The 24091-nt window shown below is 36.0% G+C and overlaps 1 protein-coding gene across 2 annotated transcripts in view; it reads left to right on the forward strand.

Moving 5' to 3' along the window:
* SRFBP1 (serum response factor binding protein 1) overlaps window positions 1-24091 on the forward strand; it is a 68142-nt gene that overhangs the window by 15895 nt on the left and 28156 nt on the right. Inside the window, exons 2-3 of one of the 2 annotated variants that reach the window (XM_068177465.1) lie at window positions 5989-6077; window positions 7074-7146. The exons of the other annotated variant lie outside the window; for it this stretch is intronic. Coding sequence (XP_068033566.1) covers window positions 5989-6077; window positions 7074-7146 — 162 coding nt within the window. The remainder of the gene's footprint in view (window positions 1-5988; window positions 6078-7073; window positions 7147-24091) is intronic. 2 annotated transcript variants of the gene reach the window in all.

The following is a 24091-nucleotide window of genomic DNA, read 5'->3' on the forward strand; positions in this document are numbered from 1 at the left end:
TTTGATTCTAGTAGATCAGCATTTCAACCTCCTAGGGTTCTCTTGGCGTGAAGGGAATGTATGAGGGCTCAAGTATATCCTGTACCTGCAATTTCATCTTTTTCCTGTCATTGATTCACTAGACCCTAGTATAGCTTGTCAATAGCAATATGATAGGCTATATTTAAAACAGACTCTTCCTGGGACAGAATTAATAGCCTTGGTTCTTGATGTTTTCTCTTTGTTATCCCACTCTCATTTGTGACCCTCATGTCAGATAAATCCTGTTAGCCCAAAGAGTACAGGAAGAAACTGAAATGGATAAGCAAGCTCAGAACTACCATATTTTTTTTCCAGGCATCAAGTGATAGAAAAGACATAAGGCACCTTACATTGCATGGTAAATTTGGATGTGCTATGTAAAATTACAGAACACTGCTTTAGGAACGACATCTTCAAATTATAAAAGAAATATTTTTGCAGTTGTGTCTGCAAAATTGTCCTGTTGAGGACAGTTTTCATAGACACCATACTATGTTGAGGGAGAGGCTGGAGGCTTCTGTTTAATGAGTGTGTGTTTGCTCAACATTATGGATATTTCACAATGTTATAAACCTTACAATAAGGGATTTTTTACTAGATGAGGTTACATGCAGTGTCCCTCCTTGAAGAGAACAGAATGATTTGTCTTTTCTGCTTGCTTGTACCAGAACTAGGACTAGACTGTGTGCTGGCATAAAACAGAAGTGGATGGAGAAATTCTGGTCTGTCTAGTGCTGATTGTTTAAGGATTTAATAATGTAAGTGCATTATTGGGTCAGGGCCAAAATATTCAGTACCTCGTGGACTGAAGCCCAAGAAGAACAGTTGTATGTGCTTCAGACTGCTCTGAAGAAAAAGACATGTCCATTAGTTTATTGGCTTTCATGCATTTTGGATAGCTGGGGCTGGCTGTGTAAGTTAAGTTCTATTAAATTTAGTTAAGAAGAATTTAAAATATTCTAGGTCCTTCAGGTATTTTCATATTCAGTAGTAGCTTTTGCATTGGTAATATTTTAAATAAGCTTTTCCTTCACAGTTGTTCTAGTATTTCAGTGTTGTTTGAATAAAATAAATTCAAACAAGTCATAGGTAGAAACATATTAGTGCTTGTCTTAATCCATTGGATTTTTTATTTAATAATGGTTTGGTTTTGTTTTTTTTTTCCAAGTACAGTTGATACTATAGTTCAGAGCAGACACGTACCTTTCTTGATACATCTACAGATCTTTAGTCACACTTTCCCTTTTTTTTTCTAATTGGCTGAACACTAGCTTAGTTTGGAGTCATGTTGCTTGTACAGACTCAAAACAAGTTTCAGAAGTGGCCAAGTATAACATTTTATTTTAATGTAATACTCGTTTGAGAACTTTGCTGCTGTTGTCTTAAAAATGTGAAGGCAAATATCTTTGACTAGTCATGTGAATTTGAATGTATAATTGTACCTATGCTGTCATTTTATCCCCATCCACATCTATCCACATTCTTGCCATCCCTAATATGAGGACTGTTTTGTAGTAATACAGACTTTCAGAACCTAAACTAGACGTCTTGATGTTGTTTTATCTAACAATGCCTTATATTTCTCTTAAAGAAACTTGAAAATTTTCAAACGAGTTTTTTGTAACAGCTTAATTATGTGGGAGGCTCTTAAAATAACTTCCTATTCTATTGTACATGTGTTTTGTCTTGGATTATGTACAATAACAGTGTCCCATTTATTTAAAAGGAATAATGTCTGTGATCAGAAGCCTTTTCCTAACACTGTCTAACACTGATTTGGGAACTGATTCAGCCCTTCCAAGACTTTTGTTAGTCAAAATTAATTTGTAACTACAAGTGAAATACCAGTGTCAAAATGGAGCTACTTCATGGAAAAGCTCTAGAGAAGACTAAGAGATCAAAGGTACAATTAAGAAATCCTGTGTCAGTTTCTTTCTGGGCACATGAAGGGCTTGGATGTGCTGAGGATTGGGAAGGTCTGATTGAACTACCACACAAAAAGACAAATCTGTGGGAATGGCTTTTAACTCTTCGGAGCCAGGTATAACCTGAAATAGAAAGCAAAGTAGTTGAAGCTATTAGTTTCTCCCTTTTTCAGCTGTGCATTCTGGGTTAAATACAGTTCTTGTCATGTCTTTAAACACACACTTGTTCTTTATTATTTGCTAGAAATCACCCTCTTCGTTTGATATGTACACTCTGGTATCTTTGTACTGTGTCAGTGGTACCCATACATTAAAGTTGGGGCTGTTTTCATTGCCAGATGAGTACTGGGATCGTTGTGCCAAGTATCACATTAATGTAGGCTGTGCTGAAGCTAGCAACTCCTGTTACAATCTCCCTCAGTAATGTGCACTCCTTGGAAAAGGTGAATGCCATGAGAGTTTCTAGTTCTTGTCTGGCTTGTCATCTGCTGATCCCCTGCTGTGGTCTTTGTTTGCCCTTTCTTGAAAGGGCAGGAGCAGCAACCATCTGCCTGTGGCTTGAAATGGTTTGGGTGCAGCTGGTTGGTACATGTCAGTGCTTGTGGCAGTGCTTACTGTGGGTGGAAAGCTGTTGGGTTGATTGATGCCTCTCTTTGTGGAATACCACCAGTTATGGAATTTTTTGGATTTCATCTTTGTTTAGCATCAGTAGTAATATAAATACATTGTCTTGTGAAAAGGCACAGCGCCAAATGGATGATTTTTGTTCATAACCATAGCTTTTGAAATGTGCTTATGTGCATTCTATATGTTACTGCCTAGGCTTGTTTTCAAAAGTAAGTTCATTTCTGTTATGATTTTTTCTGTATTTAATAATTGATATGTAGTCTATACTCTTACTTTGATATTATCTATTATTAATAATGTGCGAACAGAGACATTTGGTAGCATTAATGAGTAGGAATAGTTTAATTGTCTCATAAGTAGTATTTCCCAACAAAATAAAGACGTGTCTTCAACAAAGGAAAACATCTCTTGTTCTTTGTTCAAAGAAATCCTTGAAGTGGTTATTTCCACATACAATTGCAGACTTCCTTAATTTCCAGGAATCCTTGATCCTATTGATAGAAAAAATTGCTTGGTTTGTGTTTTGCTTGTTTATAATTATTTTTTAGTGCTTACTATCACTACTGAATAGATTAAAAATCCTTATTGCCTAGTCTTAAAGCATAAAGTCTCATCCTGACCTAGACAGCAGCCTTTTTATGTTTCAGTGCAAAGACTTCTCCTTTTCTTACTGTCTTTTCTTGAACTATTTATAAAAAATACCTTATTATGTATAAATATTTGTTGTGATTTTTTGAAAGTCATGACTATTCTTGGTGGGGGGTTTTTTGTTTGGTTTGGCTTAGTTTGGTTTTTTTCCTACTGATGGCAAAGTTGCCTCTCTCACTTTGTAATACAAGAGACCAGGGCCAACCCTGGTGGTCTAAGCCCCATTGTTTCAGGCACACTGTAAATTTGAAGCTAAACTTTTTTGATTTCTTTCCCAAAGAGCTGACTGCTTTCTTGAGAATGTTATGAGTACTTCCAAGAACAGAGTTGATGCATACTGTCCCGTGTGAAAGAAGTGAGTGGATTACATAAATTGATATTCCTAGTCTGCCAAGGAGCGAATACCTTCCCTCATTCCTGCTGTCATGTCTATACAGCCTTCACTGGCTGGCAGTAGAGGAGGCTGAAGTTTGGCTCTTGTAGGCCCTGGAAACTTGCTGTGTGTGCATTGATATTTCTATTAAAGAATACCTGACAAAATATTTTTGAGAGAAAGTTAAATATACTTCATGTTTGCATACACAGTAACTAATATGTAAAGTATGAGTTACTTAAATTCCAGTATGTTTCTAGCTTGTGGATGTTTTTAGTGGTTGTTAAAAAATAGACAATAAAAAAACCCAAACTCAAAACAAACTCCCCATACCAGACGTTCTAAGAAGGCATACCCAGTTTGCCTCTGACATTCCAAACATTCCATTGAATGTACCAGTATGTATGTATAGTATGGAAGAGGTGTTCAGACAGAAGCTGCATTTTTTTCTTTATTCCTTTTAGAAGATGATGTACTGTAGGGACCTATGATAATCTCATTCAATGTCTTCTAAAAAAGAAATATCTGCATGCCTTGATGGCAAATGGTGATGCAATGGGTTTCTTCCTTAGCATGTTAAAGTCTCAGACAGTGCAGCTGTGTAGCAGAAACTTGGCACTTGGTGCTTTTTGGCATGTGGTTTCTGCTGTTAACTGAAGTACAACTGCTTTTGTAGGTAGATCTGTGTGTACAGTTACTTTTACTAGGGAAACTAAGGTAAGTACTGACCTTTGCTGTAACAATTTTTGGATACCACTTCTAGGTCAGTTCTTTTTATCCCAAAAACCTTTACCTTTTTACTTTTCATGGTGCAAGTGACTAACGCTGCCCCCCATACAATTCCCCTCTCTTGCTTCTCAGAGGAGCACTGCTTCACTAGTTCCTTCGCTTGCCTGGCAGAGGTAAGGCAGGCAATCAGTACATGCCCCTCTCTAGAAATTGTTTTGCTCTGATTCAGCCTTCAGTTAAGCCACTGGTGAATACCATTCAGGGCTTAACAACTTGTTTGAATCACTAATCTAAGCTACAAACATAATTAGTTATGCAAAATAGGTGTTTGCTTTACTTTTTTTTTTTTAAGTATCATCTTTATGGTCTCTGCACAGGGTGTATATGTACTAGCCAGACTCCCCATCACACCATCACAGGTGTGAAGTACTGCTCTGTGAGCTTTGAAGATTTTTCTTTCTTTTTTTTTTTTTCAAACTTGATGAAGGTTTATAATACTAGTATTCTTCATTGACCTGACTAGGTGGTGCTGTCATTTTGATGTTATCGCTGAGAAATTAGAATAGAAATCTGATGTAAAGAACTTTATTGAGAAAGAGGTGCCAACTTAATTTTGAAACTTATCCCACTGGATAAATTTAAGATAAATTTGGCATTTTTCAGGAAGACTGATTTTTTTTTTTGTGGTTTTTTTTTTTTTTTTTTTTTTTTTTTTTTTATTTTAGTATTTCATGTTATTCTAAGTTGAACTGTTAAATACAAAATTTTAATAGACATAGTAAGACATATATGAATAAATAAGGGAGAAGTTGAATTGTAAAAATAAAGGATCACTACTGACTCCCTGTATCTGAAACATTCATCATTAGACAGCACCTGGGCCTAAAGTTTTCCATTATGGAATTTAATTGCAAAAGATTGGAAAGATTTCTTTGTTCATCCTATGTGTCTAATAATAATGAGAATTCTTTCTTTATTATTGGGATGAGAATTAAGACCAAAATATCATTACCAAATTTTCTTTAAAACTGCCTGCTTTAAATTTGAGAACAGATAGGACACATCCTACCTACTGGGTAGGATGGCAGGTTGAGACAGACTGTAGCGAGTTAGAAATCAGCTGGATTTTTGTTTTCAACAAAAATTAATTCAAATATATAAGAAGAACTTAATATCTCAAATTCTGTTCCATAGTAAATAATGTTAATTTTTGAGAGTCTTTTCTTAACACTTAAAGATGTATAATAATGAAAATGCTTTTATGTATTATGCACCAATGGACTTAATGTACTGCTGATGTTTCTCTGGAACAAAAATAAGCTAAATAAAGGCAAAAGGTGAGACATTTCAAATCACTAGCTCAGTCTAGCTCTAAGAATAATATTAAAGTATGGCTAGTTAGGAATTTCTTGTCTTCTGTTTAGACCTCAGACGCATTTTTAGACATTGGTTATTCTTCCTCCGATGTTTATGGAAGCAGTTTGATTTTAATGGAAATCTGAATTAATTTGAAATGATATTTGGTTAGCAGTGAAATGCACTCTATTTTCAAAACACTTCTCTTTGTCAAACTAATTTCTAAAATTTAAGTCAATGTAATAAAAGTGTTGTGTATGGAACGTAATCAAGGAAAACAGTTTATAATGTCTTCCATATTTCTCACAGGTTGTGAAGATGAGAAAAGATGTGAAGAAGGCCAGAGTCCTCACTATTCGGAGACTAACCAGGCACATTGGGAAATTAAAATCAAAAAAGTCAGTTTTAAATAATAGTGGGGTTTTTTATGGTTTATAAATAAGGTAGTATTTGAATTGTTTTCACAAAAATGGAAAAAGTGGAGAAAAATGTACTACATTTAAAACTTACAGCACTACAACACATATTTGTCTTATTATAACATAATTTTAGACTAAAAATACTAAGTAAAAGGAGTTTCATAAAGCAGAATTGGGATGACTTTTTAAATGGGATTTAGTGTATTGGAAGGTAATCTGAATCAGTTACAGGACCTTTTACAGCACATCTGAAAATGTCAGATTTCATATATTTGGTTATTCTGCTGTTGAATTTAAGTTGCACCAAGTTTTCTCACTGTAGTTGTCTTCAGGATTGTGTAGCAAAAAATACTTCATTTGCATAGATATACAGGTCATACTTGATTTTTAGTAATTACTATTAATTAATTCTTATATGAACAGCTTAAACAGTATATTGTTGATTATGTTTTTAAAGATGACTGGCCTGAAATAACTTAGCATGTGTCTTGACAGTGAGATACATCTCTTAGTGTGTTCATACTGTAAATTGAGGATACTCTCACAATTTTACCAAGTTCAAAATAAGAATCCAAAATAAGAATCAAGTCCAATGAACTTCCATATTGAAATATTACAGATCTTAAAATATAAATATATTTGAGACACTGGTGTCACCTGTTCTTGATATGATTTGTGGTTTTGTATTTTCTGATACAGTAACATCTGTTTTTCACATTGTTCTGCTAAATCCTCAGTGTTTCCTCTTCAGTACAGCAAAAGTGTTAGGCTGTGTTCAGCTCTTTGCTAAAATGTTCATTTGCCAATAAGGGATTATGTTTATGCACCATCTCTCTTGTTTTGTTTGGGTTTTTTTTTGTTTGGGTTTTTTTTTTTTTTTATTTTTTTTTATTTTTCTATTTCGTATTGCCAGAGAGGAAATAAAGAAATTAAACTGAGATTTATTTTTTTAATAATGATAGCCTTCACTTGCAGGGGTTCAGAAGACTTGAAATTAAAGAACCAGAAACGAGTTGAGAGATTAATAGAAGAAATCCATGCCATGAAGGTAATGCCATGTTTAGATAATACAATACTAGAGACAATTATTTTAAATTGTCTGTTTTCTGCAGCTGCATTACTGAAACTTTTAAGTATTTTCAGAGTAAGCTTGAACATTAACACAGCTGGCAAATTGTGAGTATTTGCATTTGTCAAGATGTTAAACAATTTGAGTCTTATGCTTTCCAGGTTAAACATGAATTTGCTTAGCAGTGTGTGGTGTTTGAAATTTTTACTGTAACAGTTAAAGCACAGAATTTCAAATTCTTGTGCCATTCAGGAGTATGGGGCGGCATTTTGTGTGTCTGACTGTACAGTATTCTTATTGTCTGTCCCGCAAGCTCTAAATATCATGCCATTTGTATTTGGTTCTGTAATAATTTCAAGTTGTAGGGGCAAGGGACTGATTATGCTTGAGTCAGATCTTTTTTTAGTGTTCACCCTTGCTGTTAATCAATACAGTGTTTGTATCTTATATGTTATGACATCAAGAAAATGCTTCCGAAATTTTATAACTTTGTAATGATTTGTGCTAATCTCTCAATTTTCGTTGATACTGCATAAGATTATGTGTGGTGAAATGAGTTACGAATTCTAATCATAGGACTTGAGCATGAGTCACATATAGGTCGTGACAAATGTTTTCTCACAATATGGCTGTTTTGATTGTTTTCTTGATAAGTGTGGTTGATAACTGTAGTGATTATATCATTACGCTACTATTGTGTGCTATTCTGGGACACAAAATATTTCTGTTTGTTTTTAACATTTCTCTCTTTCTTCCCTCAAACTTGCAGAGATCTTAGTCTTCAAAAAAGACTAATAACAAGAAAGGCTTCATTGACCAATTTAGATGTTCTTTGTGCCACATTGAGCAAGTAGAATCAGAGGGATTTTTAGCTTAATACTTCCAGGAAGAGTCTTCATAAACCAGCAAAGGGGAAAAGAAAATGGGCAGCACTGCTCAATCACCATGGCAGTAATATTGAGGCACTCTGCATTACTGACTTGCCATCAGTCTTAAAATTGGTCTTGTATTTGCTTCTTTTTCTCTCTCTCTCCTTTTTTTTTTCAAATTTTTTAATTGTTTTTTAATGCCAAGTATGTGTGTCTCAGATTCTAAGAGAATGATGAAGTGATCAGGTGTGCTGGAGCACTGAGCTCAGAAGCCTATGTTTTTTTATGGGGCTTTTGTGAGTGTTTTTAAGAGGGTTTCACTGCAAGATTTGTTCTGCACAAATTTACCAGGAGTCTTTGTTTTGTTTACATTGTGCTTTTCCTGCCAGGATCAGCTCATGCAGACATCTTAAAGCCTGCTTGCACTCAGGACTATATTGGCCGAGTACGTTCAAGTGTGGCTTCAGTTGGCATGAGCATGTACAGGGCTTGTAAGTGATAGCTTTAAGAGTGGCTGTCAGGGGAGGATAGATTTGTAGTCTAGAAAGCTGAAGGCAAATTTTGCTCTGAAATGGTTTATAGAAAGGGCAGAGTCCTCAAAGTAAGCAGCTGAGAAGGAAGAACTGTCCTGCTTCTTGGATAGATAGCTAGTAAATGCACTTGGTTATCTGAAATTTTAAGTGCTGTAAGTTGACTTTATTGTTAAAACAATGCACCTTTATATTAATATTTAATAGGAAAAAGGTTTGTTTACTTGGAGATTTTTAGACTTTAGAAATGCACAAATTGACATTTAATAGCTCTACAATACATTTGTTTCTTAAATGAAAGAAAAACTTCTTCTTATGAATCTACCTAAAAGGTAGTTGTTTATGTATTTTTAAACACTACCTAGTTGTTTATGTATTTTTTCAGCCACTGTTGCTTTCTGTACTAACAAAGATTTTTAGAATTGACATAGAAATATTCCTCATTCAGCACAGAAAAAGTAAAAAAGACAGCTTTCACAAAAACTGGTAATGTTCTTTCAGATGACTGGAAGATTTTATATTGGTGAAACCTCACTCCCAGCAACCTTTTGTCCTAAGTTACTGATTATAAGACTTATAAAAAACACCTTCACATAACTCAAATTATGAACTTGGGAATTTTAAGGAATGATTGGACACAATAGAAATAGAAAGTGATCTATAAAGTTGCAGTTTAGAGCAACTAAGGTTTGAGTTATTCTGAATTATTTTAACAGTTTTACTGTGGGATCTCAAACACATGCCAGAGGAAATTCAAAATCCTTTCAAAATTGATGGATTGTGTGCAGGATGTAGCAATTTTTCATGTTCTGTTAACATCAAGAAGTTGTCCATGAACTTCTCCCCATGTATTTTTGTAAGAAATAATGCTGCTTCTCTCTTGCTGAATGATTAGTCTTGAGGAGCTGCAAACTGGAAAGAGCAGTTCAATGCTCAAAAAAATCCAACAAAATAATTACAGCAGCCAAAGTGGTGTGGAGCCAGAAAATGGATGTTGCACCAGAGTCTGATAGTATGTATTTTCAGGATAAAATGTTTATTGAAGTGGTAGCTTACAACTTCTGGAAATTCTTTATTGGTTGGAGGCCTAAAGGCTTTCTGTAGGTTGAAGAAAATAGTACAATTTTTTTCCAAAATCTTCCCAGTTGCCAAAGTTGTGGTTTGACACTGGCTAAGCACCAGGCACCCACGAGAAAAGCTATTCATTCATATTCCTCTGCTACAGTTGAGCAGAGGAGACAGAAAGAAAAACTCAAGGGTTCATGAGTTGAGATAAGGATTAGGAGAAAACACTCCAAGGGCAAAACAGGCTCAAAACTTTAAAAGGTATAAAGAAAAATTTGCTAACAGAATTAAAAGAGGTTGGTAAGAACTAAAATAAACGTTGAGAACACTTTTCTCCCTCCAGCCTCTCCTTCTTTCCCATTGACACTACAGGGAGACAGGGTGTGAGAGTTCTGGTCAGTTTTTCACTCGAAATCTTTCTTCGATTTGCTTAGGGAGAGGAGTGTTTTCTGCTATGCCATGGGGTCCTTCCCATGGGAGACAGTTCTCTGTGAACTTTTCCAGCATGGTTCTAATTTTCATGAGCAGCAGTCCCACCCAGCCTGCTGTAACATGAGTCCCTCTCCCAGGCAAAACAGTCTTCCCAAACTACATGGTTTGGGTCATTTTAATCCATGGGGTATAGTCTTTTAAGTATAAACTGGTCTAGTTTGGAAGCAAGGTTCCTCTATCTCTGGAAGCAAGGGTCTGCTCTCTCTGTTCAGGTTTCCTACTAGACTACAGCTTTTCAGCATGTACCTGCTCCAGTGTAAGCACCTTTTTTCACAGGCTGCAAATGGATCTCTGGAACCCCCCATGCACTTCATGAATTACCAGGAAGCAGTTTGTTGTATTATAGTCCTCATCACAGTTTGCAGAAGAATCTCATCTCTGACGTTTAGAGCACCTCCTCTTCCTCTCTCTTTTCACCAACCTTAGTATTGCCATGTTGTTCTTCTCATGTGCCCTCACCCTTTCCATTTCTCTGACCTGGAAGAAAATTGTCGTCTGTAGGTTTTTTTGTTCTCAAGTTCTGTCAGTTGAAAAGTTCTTATAGGTTTTTGCAGTGCTGAAAGATTGATCTCACCTGGGGAATCAGGGAATTGCTCATTATGCCCCTTGCTGTCGGACATGTACTCCCCTCTGGCAGTACATGGGCTGTGCCAGCTGCCGCAGTGCTGGCACCATTCCACACCTCTCTTCATGTGGGGTGCCAAAGAGAAGAAGTCACTGCCGCTGCCTCTGCCCTTCTGCCTGCAGCATGGCTGGCTAAAAGCAGCTAATAAGCAGGCAAAGTTCACTGCAAGCTGTGCCAAGATGGCATGCTGCATGGCCTTGGCAGCTGCTCACAACACCAGGATGGCCCCGGCACCTCCCCACCCCTTAGAAGAAGAGGAAGGACTTGAGCGTGTTTTTTGCCTTCTTAAATATGTCATTGCAGAGGTGTTACCAACTTCTCTAATTGGGTCAATGCATGTCTGTCATCAGAGCCTTCTGGGATTGGCTCTGCTAGGCATTGTGGAAGCTTTGAGGAGCTTCTCTCAGAAGCCACTTCTGTGGCTTCTCCCATCCCCACTAAAAGCCATTGTGTTAAACCAGTGCATAAAAATGCTTCTTTCTAAACATCAGTCCTTTTTCTTCCATCGTCAAGAACAGACCCAGACCTCCTTTCTCCTAATCATATATGCAGAAGAAAGAAAAAAGCCTGCTGAGGACTTTGCACCTTTGGCAGCAAAGTCTTTGGAAAGACTTTATGTATTCTGATGACCTGAGAAAGTATTATTGGTGGATTCCATTTTACAGGGAGTTGGGTTCAGTCTCAGGGAAGAAAGACTGAAATTCTGAAACCTTGACACAGTTGTCTGTTTACTGAAGTTTTTAATGCAATGGCTTAAGTTTCTCTTATTAAAAAAAAATCTAATTATTTGAAATCCTAATCAGGGAGAATTCTTTGCTTTCTTAAGAACTGCGTTTCTCAGTTCAGCTGCCTGTAAACTCACAAATTTTTTGAGCCTGCAGCTCAGCAGACTTTTCTGAATGAAACAAATTTCAACATTCAGTTACAAGATTTTAACTTTTCTTTCTAGTTCTTTTCTAGGTTTTAACTTTCTCTTTCTTTAACTTCTCTTTCTAGTTTGTATCTGTACTAACTACAGTCTGATACAACAATAAGGACAAAATGCTTGCTGTTACTAACAGTTGTCTTACTAGTTTTCAGGGATTCTGTTTTCCTGTCCTCAAGTAAATTCTGAACAGACAGTGCTGGCATAATATCACTTTAAACACACTGTTTCCTAGGAGTGAGATGGTATAAGATGCTTTTACTTTTTAGGCTTAATAGTGTCCATGTCTTTTTTTTAATAGGCTCTACATAGTCACTCATGCACAGTTCTGCATATATATTGAAAATCTATGAAGTGTTGGCGCTGGGCTGTGTTGAAAAACCTTTTGTTACTTGAATTTGCAAATAGTGTATATTGTATTATTATTAGAATGACATTTTAGTATTTTATTCTCTATATTTTCATTGTTAGAACTGAAGAATAAAAAAAATCTTAACTGGCAAATACAATTAAGTGTCTCAGGCACAACAATCAGAAGTAAACATGGTGAGGAATGAGAGCAGTTAAAAGTTCCAGCTACATGGATGCAGGAACTGGGTTAATTGGTTGCAGGACTTCTCAAAGCTATTGGAATAATACGCTGGTTTTTGAGTTCTTCAGTTTTCATTTTTCGAAAACTGTATAAATATTTATTCCAGAATTCATGAAAGATTGGGGGAAAGAATGGTATGATCCTTTCTATACTTCTATGAAACATAAAATTGTGTACTGTTACAGATATTTCTTTACTTGTCAGGCTTGATGATACTATCAGAATGGATTCATTATCCTTGGTAGAGTACTACTTTCCATATTTAAGAAGCTATTATTTTTTAAAGTTTCTTGACACAAAAATAGCAGATTGTCTAGTGATTTCTTAGCAATGGGTAGCTTACCTTGAGTTGTTGTAATTTCTTGGCTGAAGAAAGATCTTAATATAATCATAGTTTCTTTATCATGTGTCTAGGAGTACTTTTGCCTTTATCTTGCAACAAAAATCTTGTCACTATCTTGTTATCTTACAACAAAAATCTTGTCATGATATAGCAAGATGTTGCTGTATCATGTTTGAGGGATGCCCATTAAGGAAATACGAACAAAAGGCAATTTGCAGTGCTTGAAGGAAAAATGCTTTCCATTTGTCAGGAATGAGTAGCAGTTGGCTTCAACCATTTTCCAGTGTCTTGGAAAGATATATTCTCTATCCTGAAAAATCACTGGAGAAACAGATTAGTTAATACAATGAGGGTTTTTTAGTACCCTTAAACCACAATATTTATCACAGAATAATGAATTCAGTACAAGAGATACAGGAAAAAATAATGCTTTACATTATTTTCTTAGTTTTATATTCTAGCAAGATGTTAACTGAAGTAGACTTAAATATGAACTCCATTACTAAGCCAAATTATTTTATAAAAGTAGAACCTCAGTTTGAAGGATGTCTTCACACTCATTGTCCTTGGAACAACAGTCATTCAATTTCCTGAAAGCAATAGGTGCAGAATAGTGGTAAGGTTGAGGACAGGGCTGGGTAACTGATGATTTTTGTAGTAGGTCAGCTTAAGGAACTTGGTAGGTCTTTCTTCTAGTATCAGACTTTTTTGTAAATCTTAGTCATTTTCTTCTAGCAATAGTGTGTTCTTTCATGGTTAATGGTTTCATCTTCTGTTACCTGGCTTTTTACACCGTAAAATTGTCTTAAGTCAGAGTGGAAACAAATGCACTTTTTTGCTTTTTCTTTCTCCTGGCATGTGTTTCCAACAGGCTTGCATATTTTCTTTTAAAATAGATAGCAAACATTCATCCTAATGTTGTAGAATCTTTAACCTTTAAAAGTTTTCATAAGAGTAATGGGATTTGCTTAAACTTCAGTGTAGTCAGCCTGGGAACAGTCCTTGGTGCTTCTCAACAAAAGGCAGGGGCAGGGGTGGTTCAGTTTCTGTAATGGTGTGGTCCAGATGCCACTTACAGACAATTTTAGGGAAGGAAGAAGGGGTAGAACTTAAAGTTATTCAGCCCTCCTTCAGCAGAGCAGTCCAGATCCTTACTTTGGTGCAGATGTCTGACTTTCTGTCCATGCATGATGCATTCTTCTTCATTAATACAAGAAGCATGGGACTTTGAGTGGCAGATACATCCACGTCTGCGTTGGACAGGCACAGACGTGCAAGCAGTCAGGCACTATTCAGAAACACGTAAGTTTGCTGCTTGTGCTCTCAACAGCACATTCTTCGTTGCCAGTGGCAGTTCATGGCTGTTCTGGACAATGTATGCCTTACTGGGGGGTATTATTTTTGTTAAAAAAAACCTGCATATTAATTCAGTGGCTATCTAAAATTATGAAGCAAAAGCTCTCCAAGTAGGGAACCCAATTTGAAGACCACTTAACATAATGGAGAAAGTGGTGTGGATAAACAGTGCCCAAACACAAACAGGAAGTCCACCAAAAGTGGAAGCAAGAACAGCCAGCCTGTGAGGAATGTAGAAGACAGTGCTGATGATGTGCAGAGATGATGTTAGTAAATACAAAATTCTGATGGATTTTCAATTAGTGAAGAATGTGATGCTATGCAGGAATGGATTCTGTAGGTACACTGCAGCAGAAGGAAGGCTAAAGGAAAATAAGAGTCCACAGCTCAATGTGGAGATACAGAAAAAGGTGAGCTATTTAATGTTTTTTAATTGATGAATAAGAATGGAGAAGGAACACCTTATCAGGAACCTACATGTCTCCTCAGTGTACCCACTTTACTTGAATATTCCAACTTACAGCCTTTTTTGATTCTCAAAATAGTAAGACAGCAGGTTGGTATAATCACTGCCTGAGTTATGTTATTAATCTTCATAGCATTTCAAACTCTTTTCACTGATGCATTGCTTCTGTTCATATTTATGCTAAAATGAGAAACTCCATACTTAATATTCTTAACTGTTTTCCTAAGCTAGTCTTTTGGTTGCTTCTCTTGCAGAGTGAAAATATGTTGAATGAGCAGTGTCGGCATGAGAATACTGTAGAATGTGATACTTTTTTTTTTCTAGATAGCAAGCATAAAAGAATACTTAAAATTTTAAGAAAGACAGAAAAATTAGTGTGGGATCTTGTACTATACAGTTTTAATTTGAAGGAAGAAAATAGCTGACAGCCATTCTTACTGTTTTATTACATTATGATAGCAGAAGTTCTCTGGTTTTTTAATATACTGAAATACTGTTGTGAATTACAAAAAAATGGGCTGGCTTTCTTGAAAATAAAAGTCCGTAAAAATATCATCAGCTTCATTTTGCAAACTTTATTGTTGACAAGATACTTAAATAGAAGCAGCTATCATGTTTTTTTTTCCTTAGGCATTAGATTCCTAGATACAAAGTCAAAACAGATTACAAGGGCAGCTTTTTGTTGGATTTGAGACAACTTAAGGAAAATATTAAAGTACGTTCTAAGTGCAGGTTGTCAACTGACTTAAAAATACAGCTTGCAGATGAAGCTTTTTCTAATCAAGTCTTGCATGAGAATTTTACTATCTCATTTTTTTGTAATGATACAGAATAAGTCATTTTCACTTTTTGAAAAAATAAGGCTTGCAGATGAGATTTCGTCTCTTTTCTGAATTCTGTGTATTTTCATTGTTTATTTTAATAGAGGCAACCTTTGCATAACATAAAACAAATAATGTGTAACTCATATGCATTTATGTGAAAATTGACCAGTGACAGCAAAGCAAACCACTTACTATTAATCAAAATAATGACAGAAGTGTCAGCTTGTTTTTACACTCATTTTGAAAATATTTGTGTATTCAAAATAGGTGCTTTTTTTGTACTTTTGACTTCTTTCATCATCCCAACATGCATTTCACTTTACTGAACCAATTTGGGCCTTTTCTTTAATGTCTCTGTAATTCATGAAAACCTGAAAAAGAATACAACATTTCTGTAAGTACTGCATACTTTTGCTTTATATTTTAATCATCCTGTGCTGAGGTATAGTAGTCATTGTGAGATCTCTGAGACAATTCTAATTAATTCCTTGCTGTGTACTAGCTCGTCTTTATACTTAATTTCTGGAGAAGTGAAGAATAGTATCTGCAATAGTGAATCTTCTTAGTATGGTGGATAAATACTAAACTGTCTAAATATTATTAATCAACTGTTCTCTTTTGTCCTCTTTCTTGTGAAGAAATTTTCCGTAGAAATTAGATCTTTTGTTCTTCACAAATAGAAATTTTTCTTTAATATTGTGGTAAAGGTTTTATTCCTATGTCTTCTAATTGAAGGGTTTGTGGTGGGAAGGGGGAAGAAATTGGAGATTACTGTAAGTATCGTTATAGTCACTTGGAAATTAATTAATTCAGAATGGCGACTGCAGCTGCTATGACTCTTTATTCCAACTGATGCTTTTGTGTGTAAAATCTTATTTCCCCCATGGCTACCTCCTGCTTAAAAAAAGAAAAAATGAAGTCTCTTTGGGAACTTAATGCTAATGTAAATATGACTTCAGTGCTGGACAGATGTATTGGCCCTTTTGTTCAGGTGAAGATTTAGTGAACACATAGATGAATAGTAAGAGGTAGAATAATGGTACCTTTAGGAGATGAAAGTCATGCCTTGCAAATCAGTGGAAGGTCTTTGAAGGAGTAAATACATAGTACATATTGTTCATTTAGTCTTTATCTAGTTTTATATTATTAAAAAAAGCCATTGTCCAGCTTTCACCAAAGCCTCTAGTGGTTTTATGTGGTTTTAGTTTGTTTTTTCTTTTTTTAAAGCTGTTCATGAATATACATTTTCTTCTTTTAGTCATAGAGTTAAATATAGTAAGCGAATGAGAAGAATAAATGCTTGGCTTTTGTAGTGTTGGAAAGCTAATAGTGGAGTTTTGTGGAGATCAGTGCTGGAAATTATTCAGAAAAAGTGAATGAATGTCTGAGCTTGATGATTCCAGAACTTTGGGGTAGTGAAGATACCTAATAGTTAAAGCACTGCAGAACTGATCAACTGGGCAGCTAAATGACTGAAGAAATTCAATGGTAATAAATGCTAAGTAGTACTTGTGGTGGTGAGAACTACATTTCCAATACTTCATTTTTACTAGATTGAAAGAAATTGGCTTTTGCCAATACCACTACGAGGTGGATATCAGAGTTACCATATATATCTGTGAAAATGCTAGATTGCTGTTGTCTTCAGAGAGAAGACAGTCTGTTCCTATTAAAATTATTTTACTGTATACTACATAAATTGTCTTTGTTTATGTAAAAAACAACCAAATAAACTAGTAAAAGTATAAAGAAGAGTTTCAATAATGATCGTATATGGCACAGCATCTGTACAAGGTGTAAAAAAATCAGATGAGGATTCTCCAGGATACAAGGTGAACTACTGATGCTGGAGTTTTATGCAAATCATGTATTTGTCTTGTGTACCAATATTTTGCTGAGGTGGTTTTAACAGCCTATTTGAAAATCTGCATATATTAAAAGCAAAACTTTGTGTTTTGTTGCGATCTCTTCTTTCCATCTTCACTCCTTAGGCTGGGCAAATCAGGTGACAGGTTTCTCTTGCTGAAGTTTCAAGAACTCTAGGAAAGGACAAAAACTAATTCATTTTTTCCTCTCTGGAGCTTGAAAAAAGGACTGGAGGAGGTGTAATTTTCATGGAGACAGTGCATACTGGGAAAAGGAATGAAAACAGGAAGTTCTTTTTTTTTCCTGCATGGTGTCTAATCTTTGAACTCTTATGCCCTCTGGAAGCAGACAAAGAGGTTGTGCATATAGGGTTTGTGTATTCACGTGCTTCTGCTTCACGCTGCATCTCTCCGCGTTCTTCCGTCCCCGCTATTTGTTTCTGTTTCCGTCTCTTATTTCAAACCTGAACGTAGCGGGTGGGGGGTTATTACGCGGATTGCACCCATTTGTCAGTCACTATCTTGTTGCTTGGGAATGCTGTGAGCATCCAGCACGGCCTTTGCTGGCTGCCTCGGTGGCGCCTTGCTGGCTCTCGCTGCTGCCGGGCGGGAGAGGCGGGGAGCGGGGGCGCCGCGCCCGGGCTGCTCCGCGCCCTCTCCTGGCAGCTAGCGCTGCCTTCCTGCCGCTCTCGCTGAAGCCGCGCTGCTGGCGGCCGCCGGCGCAGCTGGCAGCCGCGCCAAATACCGCGGATAGTAACTCAAAACCCCCGGCACTTCCAGCCAAAGCAGGGCTGCTTGGAAGTACGTTAACCCTCGAGTCGCATGTGATTGTTATTTTAATATTAGGAGAGCACTGTGGAACAAAGCATGTCAGTACAATGAAATTGCAGATTGCCTTACAATGCAAGTAAACACTGACATTCAGAACTAAGGGATGTTTGAAGAAAAAGGAATACTCAAACAATGATAATTTTTGGCATCATGCTTGCTGTCCTTATAAGCTTGTTTTACTTCTTTTTGTCATTTTTATATGCTTGTAGTTCACTTTCATAATACTTTCTACTTCTGAAATGGTCACAAGATTGCAGACTTGCTAATTGCTTTCTGTATGCTGTGTTGAAAACAGTGACCGCTGTCTGAATGTGACTACTGAATCAGATGTGAACCTCCAAAATTAAACAATTCGTTTAATCTAATTGACAGAATAAAATGGCAAGTTCACAGTGTTCATCTCAGTAGACTGATGTAATTGCTGGCATTTGACTTGCATACCTCTTGAAATATTAAATTAGTTTATAAACGTGGCAGAAAAGAGCGGCCTATACTTGCCAAATAAAGTTTGGGTATTTTACAAGGGCTCAAACAATTAGCCATGTTAATTGTTCTTTTAGGGAGTTGTTTTATTCATTTTGTTTTGTTATTAAAGCATGAATAAGTAATCTCTCCCTCAGCTGCTTGTTCTGCTTTTAGAAGAGGTTATGCAGCACAGAAGAATGAGGGTATTCAGCTTGAGGAAGGTAACCATTTATACGAAGCTGTGTTTATAAGAATATGGTGTTGACTGGTTAGATGGGTTTTTTTGTAACTTTAATTTTCCAGAAAACAGTAAATCCAGAAAACTGTAAAATTTTGTGTTATGAAAATTCAGAGGTTGACACTGAATTTCACTTGGATATAAACTGAGACAGCAATACTGTAGACATTCAGTAATGTTTAAAACTGGTGCCAGCAAAAGCCTGACGCCATTGTAGTTTACAAAAAGAACAATTGCTAGACAAGTTCCTCTTGAAGTACATTCTTAAATTCCCAATAATTAACTGTGATTTTGGATTATTCTTTTTTCTCTTTTTTGACTGGTTAGGAATAATTAATTAGCATCAAAATCAATTGTCCTTTGTTCATCTAAAGTGAGGTGATTCCTAAGTTTCTGATTTTTTTGGGAAATTGTATTCTGGTAATTTCCTCTAGTGACATTTTTGGTTTTGTTATTTTAAAATATGAATTAAATATTACAATTTTTTTCTGAATCTATTTTGTAGTATTTCTCTCCAAGTTGTTATTAATCCAGCAAGGTTGAAAATAATGATTTGAAGAAGGATTGCTTTTTTATTTTGAGATGTCTTATATTAAAATCAAAGACCGGTTAAAACAACATAAGATTCAATGCAAGTTTTGAAAATATAGCGCAGTAGATAAAACATGCAAAAATACATTAAATGTATTTGGTGCCTACTTCAGGAAAATTAGAAACTGTAGAACCATTTCTTCTTAGGCTTTTCTTCCTCTTTGTAATACAGATCCTAGATAAGTTATTAATTAAAATCTCTGTAATTACTTTTGAACATCATAATCTTAAACCCAAATGATACAGGTGAATGTATTTATAATATAATTCACTTAACCTGTCTCTCCAATTAGAGAGAAAATGTCTTCATTTCTGCTGGATAAAACCTCTGTTTTCAGTATATGGTGATACAGAACCAAGTCATCCAGTCAGGGCACTGGCAGAAACTGTGTTGGCTGTACCAATGAAACAAATTTTTTAAAAATCCATGAACTATTTTTTCTTATTGTACTTTTGCTTTGCTGTAGTTGTCTGTCCTTTATGACACAGGTATGTACAGTAAAACTTGAATTCCATGGAAAGCTACATTTCTACATACATATATTTTCAGGCATTTATCAGACTTGCTGCATTGACTGTAAGTTTAGCAAAGGCTAAGCAAAGTTGAGGCAAAGGCTTCTTAAAGTTATTTATTAAAAGAATATGTTGTTTCTGAATATGTGCAAACTTCTGAAATAGTATTTATTCAAGCACTATTAAATTCCTATTTGAAATCTGTTAGTACATATATGTCTTTGATAATGAGAAGCTTCCACAACATGCAGAGGATTGCTAGTCGGAAAGACATTCCTACCCTCATTGTAATGTGGCACCTAATTTTCTTAGAATAAAGAATACATTAGTAATATTCTGATTTGTTTTGTTTATATTAACTTTGAGTGCACATGTGCCTCAATGGACAGTCTTAACTTTGTCACTATATTGCATTCCATTAGATAAATAGGTCTGCCCAAACCCATGCACCCCACAGTTGTTTAGTTACTATCTTTTATGGTCTCTTACCACACAGTAGAATCCTGTGTTTTTTAAGAAGACTTACATGATAGCACCACTTAGATTTTGTGTCCTTCTGCAATTTGAAAAGTAAGAATTTATGCCAGTGAGTCACCAAAGAAATCCTGAATATAGCTCCCAGAAACAGATTCTTTAATTTTTTCTATCTGAAAGGTGTAGGCTCTGGCATAAATGTGAAAAAACGTTGAAAATCCTCAATATTGTCTTGCCAGGAAGAATGGCAAATCAAATTGAGTGAGGCAGAGAGATCTTTAACTTCAGTATGAGTAAATTGGGTATAACTTGTTTTTTCTTTCTTTTCCTAAGCTGTTTCTGTCTTTTTCGAGTATTTAAAACAAATGGATTTAATGGCATTTTATTTAAATCCAGCATTAACTGTGTCTTAGTAGGCACAGCAAGGCTCTTACCTATGTGGTGTGATTGGATTGTGGTAACAGAGGGGAGTTGAAGTGCTGAAGTTTCCCAGTGCATCCTCTGTCCTGAGCCCCAAGTGTGGTTCACCCAAGAACTCCTCCCCATTTCAGCTGCATGTGCCAGCAAGTCACCTGACACTTTCAGGATGGGTGAGTGCAGGTTTTTTCCCAATGGCAGTTAAAAAAATCTAACAGGAAAGTTTTTAGTATGGAGATGCATAGGTATTTACTAGATTCATGAAGGATTATAGTACTTTTTAACAAGTGACTTGTCAGTCTTCATAATTTTCTGGATATCAGTCAACTTCAGACCTATGACAGGGATGGCCCTAACACCACCATCCTGTACTTCCTGTCAAATCAATCTATCTCTCATGAGACTGTTACTGGCCCCCAATGGATTCTCACGTGTGGATTGAAAACCTCAGTCTTTCTCAGCAGGAAATTCTTGGTAAATGTGTAATGCTTTCACATCCACAGATGTGTCTGCTGCAAAAGGAAGCAATGGCAGGTCTTCTTAGAATTGCTTTAGAAATGCAATGAATGCAACATCTTACTGATTATCCAGTCTGTTTTTTAGCACCAAGTAAAATAAATCGAGCAATTGCACCATTTGGGCATTCTCAAGTTATCATTCGGCCGGGAGGATAATTTTTTATTGGGAACTGTCACAGTCAGCAAAGCAGGAAATCTTTAAAACAAAAGTGAGTTCACAGGTGAAAAATGCTTTACTGTAGAAGGTGCAGTTGCAAAGAAGTAGCAAGTACAGTATTCTGAGTTTACCTATCATCAGAGTACAGTTAGGAAAATTTGGGACAAATCAGCAGGCCTCTCTGGAAGGATTTTATGTAATTTACAGGTGATGGATAAAGATGAGAGTGACCTGGGTTGTCTGGATTCCATTGAGGAAAAAACTAAAGCCAAATGAAAGATGAAATTTCCAGGGCTACGGTTACAGACTCTTTGTCTAGGATCAGACTTCTCTTCTTGTGCGATATTACCAAGAAAGGTACTGCCTCCCATTTTATTCCTGTTTTAAAAGTTGTAGTTAAAGAATGAGAGCAAATACAAAAGATACTTAGAGACCGTACATATCTTTAAACTTTTATTCTGTGGTAGATGAATTTCAGGATATCTAATTACTCAGAAGAGAGCTTGAGATGTGTTTTATTAATAGTTTATAAACACTGGCAAGTAAGTCAGGCATCTACTTGAAAATGCTTAGCTTTGCCTGTGATAAAATTACATAGGGATTTTATAATAAAGCAGGTATGTCAATGTAGCACTGATTTGTTTAATGAACTTGCTAACAAGTTAAGCCACACTTAAATAGATAATGCCACATTTTACTTACCAGATCAAAGTTTTTTAATTCTGCTTATTAATTTTATGCAAATTCTTACTCTTGTAGTACTTTTCATCTTGGTTGTATATCTAGTAAAATGGGGACTTGAGGAGATAGATGTTTGGGATTTATTTATTTTCTTTTTTTTTGTATAGGCAGAGTGCCATTTACTTTGGTGGGGTGGTCCACTAATGTGACTTACACTGGAAATTCTTGTGTGTGTATTTAGGTCACAGCTACTGACAAGGGATTTGGATTTATAAACTGCTAGGGGAAGAAGGTATTCTTTTCCTTCATAATCAGTTTGATAATAATTGACAGCACTGCATTTCTGAAAAACATTCATTTGTAACTTAAAAAAATTTTTGCTCTTATAATGGATTTAGTTTCTTTTTGGAAGTTGGATAAGCTTTCAGATGAAACATGGCTGATTTATTTCACTACTTTGAAGATATCCCATTTTTGTGTATTTTCACAATGGTAATACTTACCCATAAGTCTAAGACTACTTTTGTTCTGAATGACTAAAATACTGAACTTCTGAAGACTCAGGGGAGCAAATTGGTTATGACAAGAAGACATACACGGATTAAATTGTAGGGGAAAAAAGCTGAAAAAGTGTTCTGGAATTTTTTTCTCTTATACCTTTCTCCTCACTAAGCAACCTAGAAAAATGACAGAAAGTAGCAAAACCAGACTGAATGCTCTGGAAAAATATAAGAAACTTTGTGAGGAAGTAGTCTCAAACACAGGTTTGAGAGTGAAGATTATGGTTATGTTTTAAAACTGAAAGTGTATTAAATGAATAGCAAACTATAGCTGAGATTTCACCAGAAGTACGACTTTTGGTAAGGGTGTTCTATTTCTGTTTCTAAATAGAAGGTTTCTAAAGGTTTCTAAACCTTTCTAAAGGTTTCTATTTCTAAATACCTTCATTATATTACATATTTTTTGTAGAAGTTTCAGCATTTTAAGATGAAAATCATCTTTTCATATGGAAGGGCTTAAAGCTTGCGCAGCTAAGAAAATGTGAAAAAATAATGATGATAAGTAATGGATTTTATAATAAAGGTAAACAAAAAATACTAGTCAAAACAAAATTGAAATTGTGTTGTTTTTAGTAGTCTGAGGACTCTTAAATTGCTTCCACAGGCCATTGGCAGACTGTTGTTTTGTTTTTTTTTCCTGAGTCATCTAAAACTGCCTGAGACAGCATAGCTGGGAATACATTTTGTGTGAAAAATCTTGCATTTCTGAGATGCGTTGAAGCCTCATTTGACAGCAAGATTTTTTGGTTCTTCTGTCTTCCAGATGCTATTCAATAAATTACATTTCCATGCCTTTTGGGTTATAACGTCTATCTTTATCAGTATCACTTGGATAAAGTGTCATCTGAGCGGCCACAATCAATACAAGCATGAATTCCTCTTTTTACATACTATTTATGCATGTCATTCTCTTCAATATAGCCTTGTCTCTGTGTGTAAGACAGTTATGATTTATTTAAAAAAAAAATATCTCAACATTACTATTCTAAGTTTCTGTAATGTACTGGCGTGAGCTTGCTGCCACCAGTACTCTGTTCAGAGATTGCTTGCCCCACAGCTACCCCTTCCTGTGCCCCAGTGCTCACTTTTCCCAGGCCAGGCCAGGCCAGTCTTTGCCCACCCATAGTTACTTTTTCCACATATTTGGTGTTTCACTGTAACTTTGCATGCAATGTTGCCTTCATGTGCTATTAATAGTTCAGTTACCTTAGTACCTTGCAAGATACCAACCCCTGAAGTCTGCCCTATGTCCCACCTTTCCATGGAGCTTGTCTGGTTTTTGTGTAGCTCCGCCCTGATGATATGTACAGCCACTCTGCAGCTTCTTGCCTTGTCTGTCACATCCAGCAGTTTTCTTATGTCCAGTAGTTTTTAACATCCTATTTATTCATCTTAATCTCAGGCCAAGGCCTGGTCATCTGCCTGCAGCCAGGATCCAACTCTGACAGGTCAGTTCTCCTGACATTGCTCCACTACCCATTGGAGCAGCTGCCTGGGCAGCGAATGACTGGATGAGCATCAGTCCCC

This window comes from Anomalospiza imberbis, chromosome Z (assembly GCF_031753505.1).
Source record: "Anomalospiza imberbis isolate Cuckoo-Finch-1a 21T00152 chromosome Z, ASM3175350v1, whole genome shotgun sequence".
In the NCBI taxonomy this organism is placed as follows: Eukaryota; Metazoa; Chordata; class Aves; order Passeriformes; family Viduidae; genus Anomalospiza; species Anomalospiza imberbis.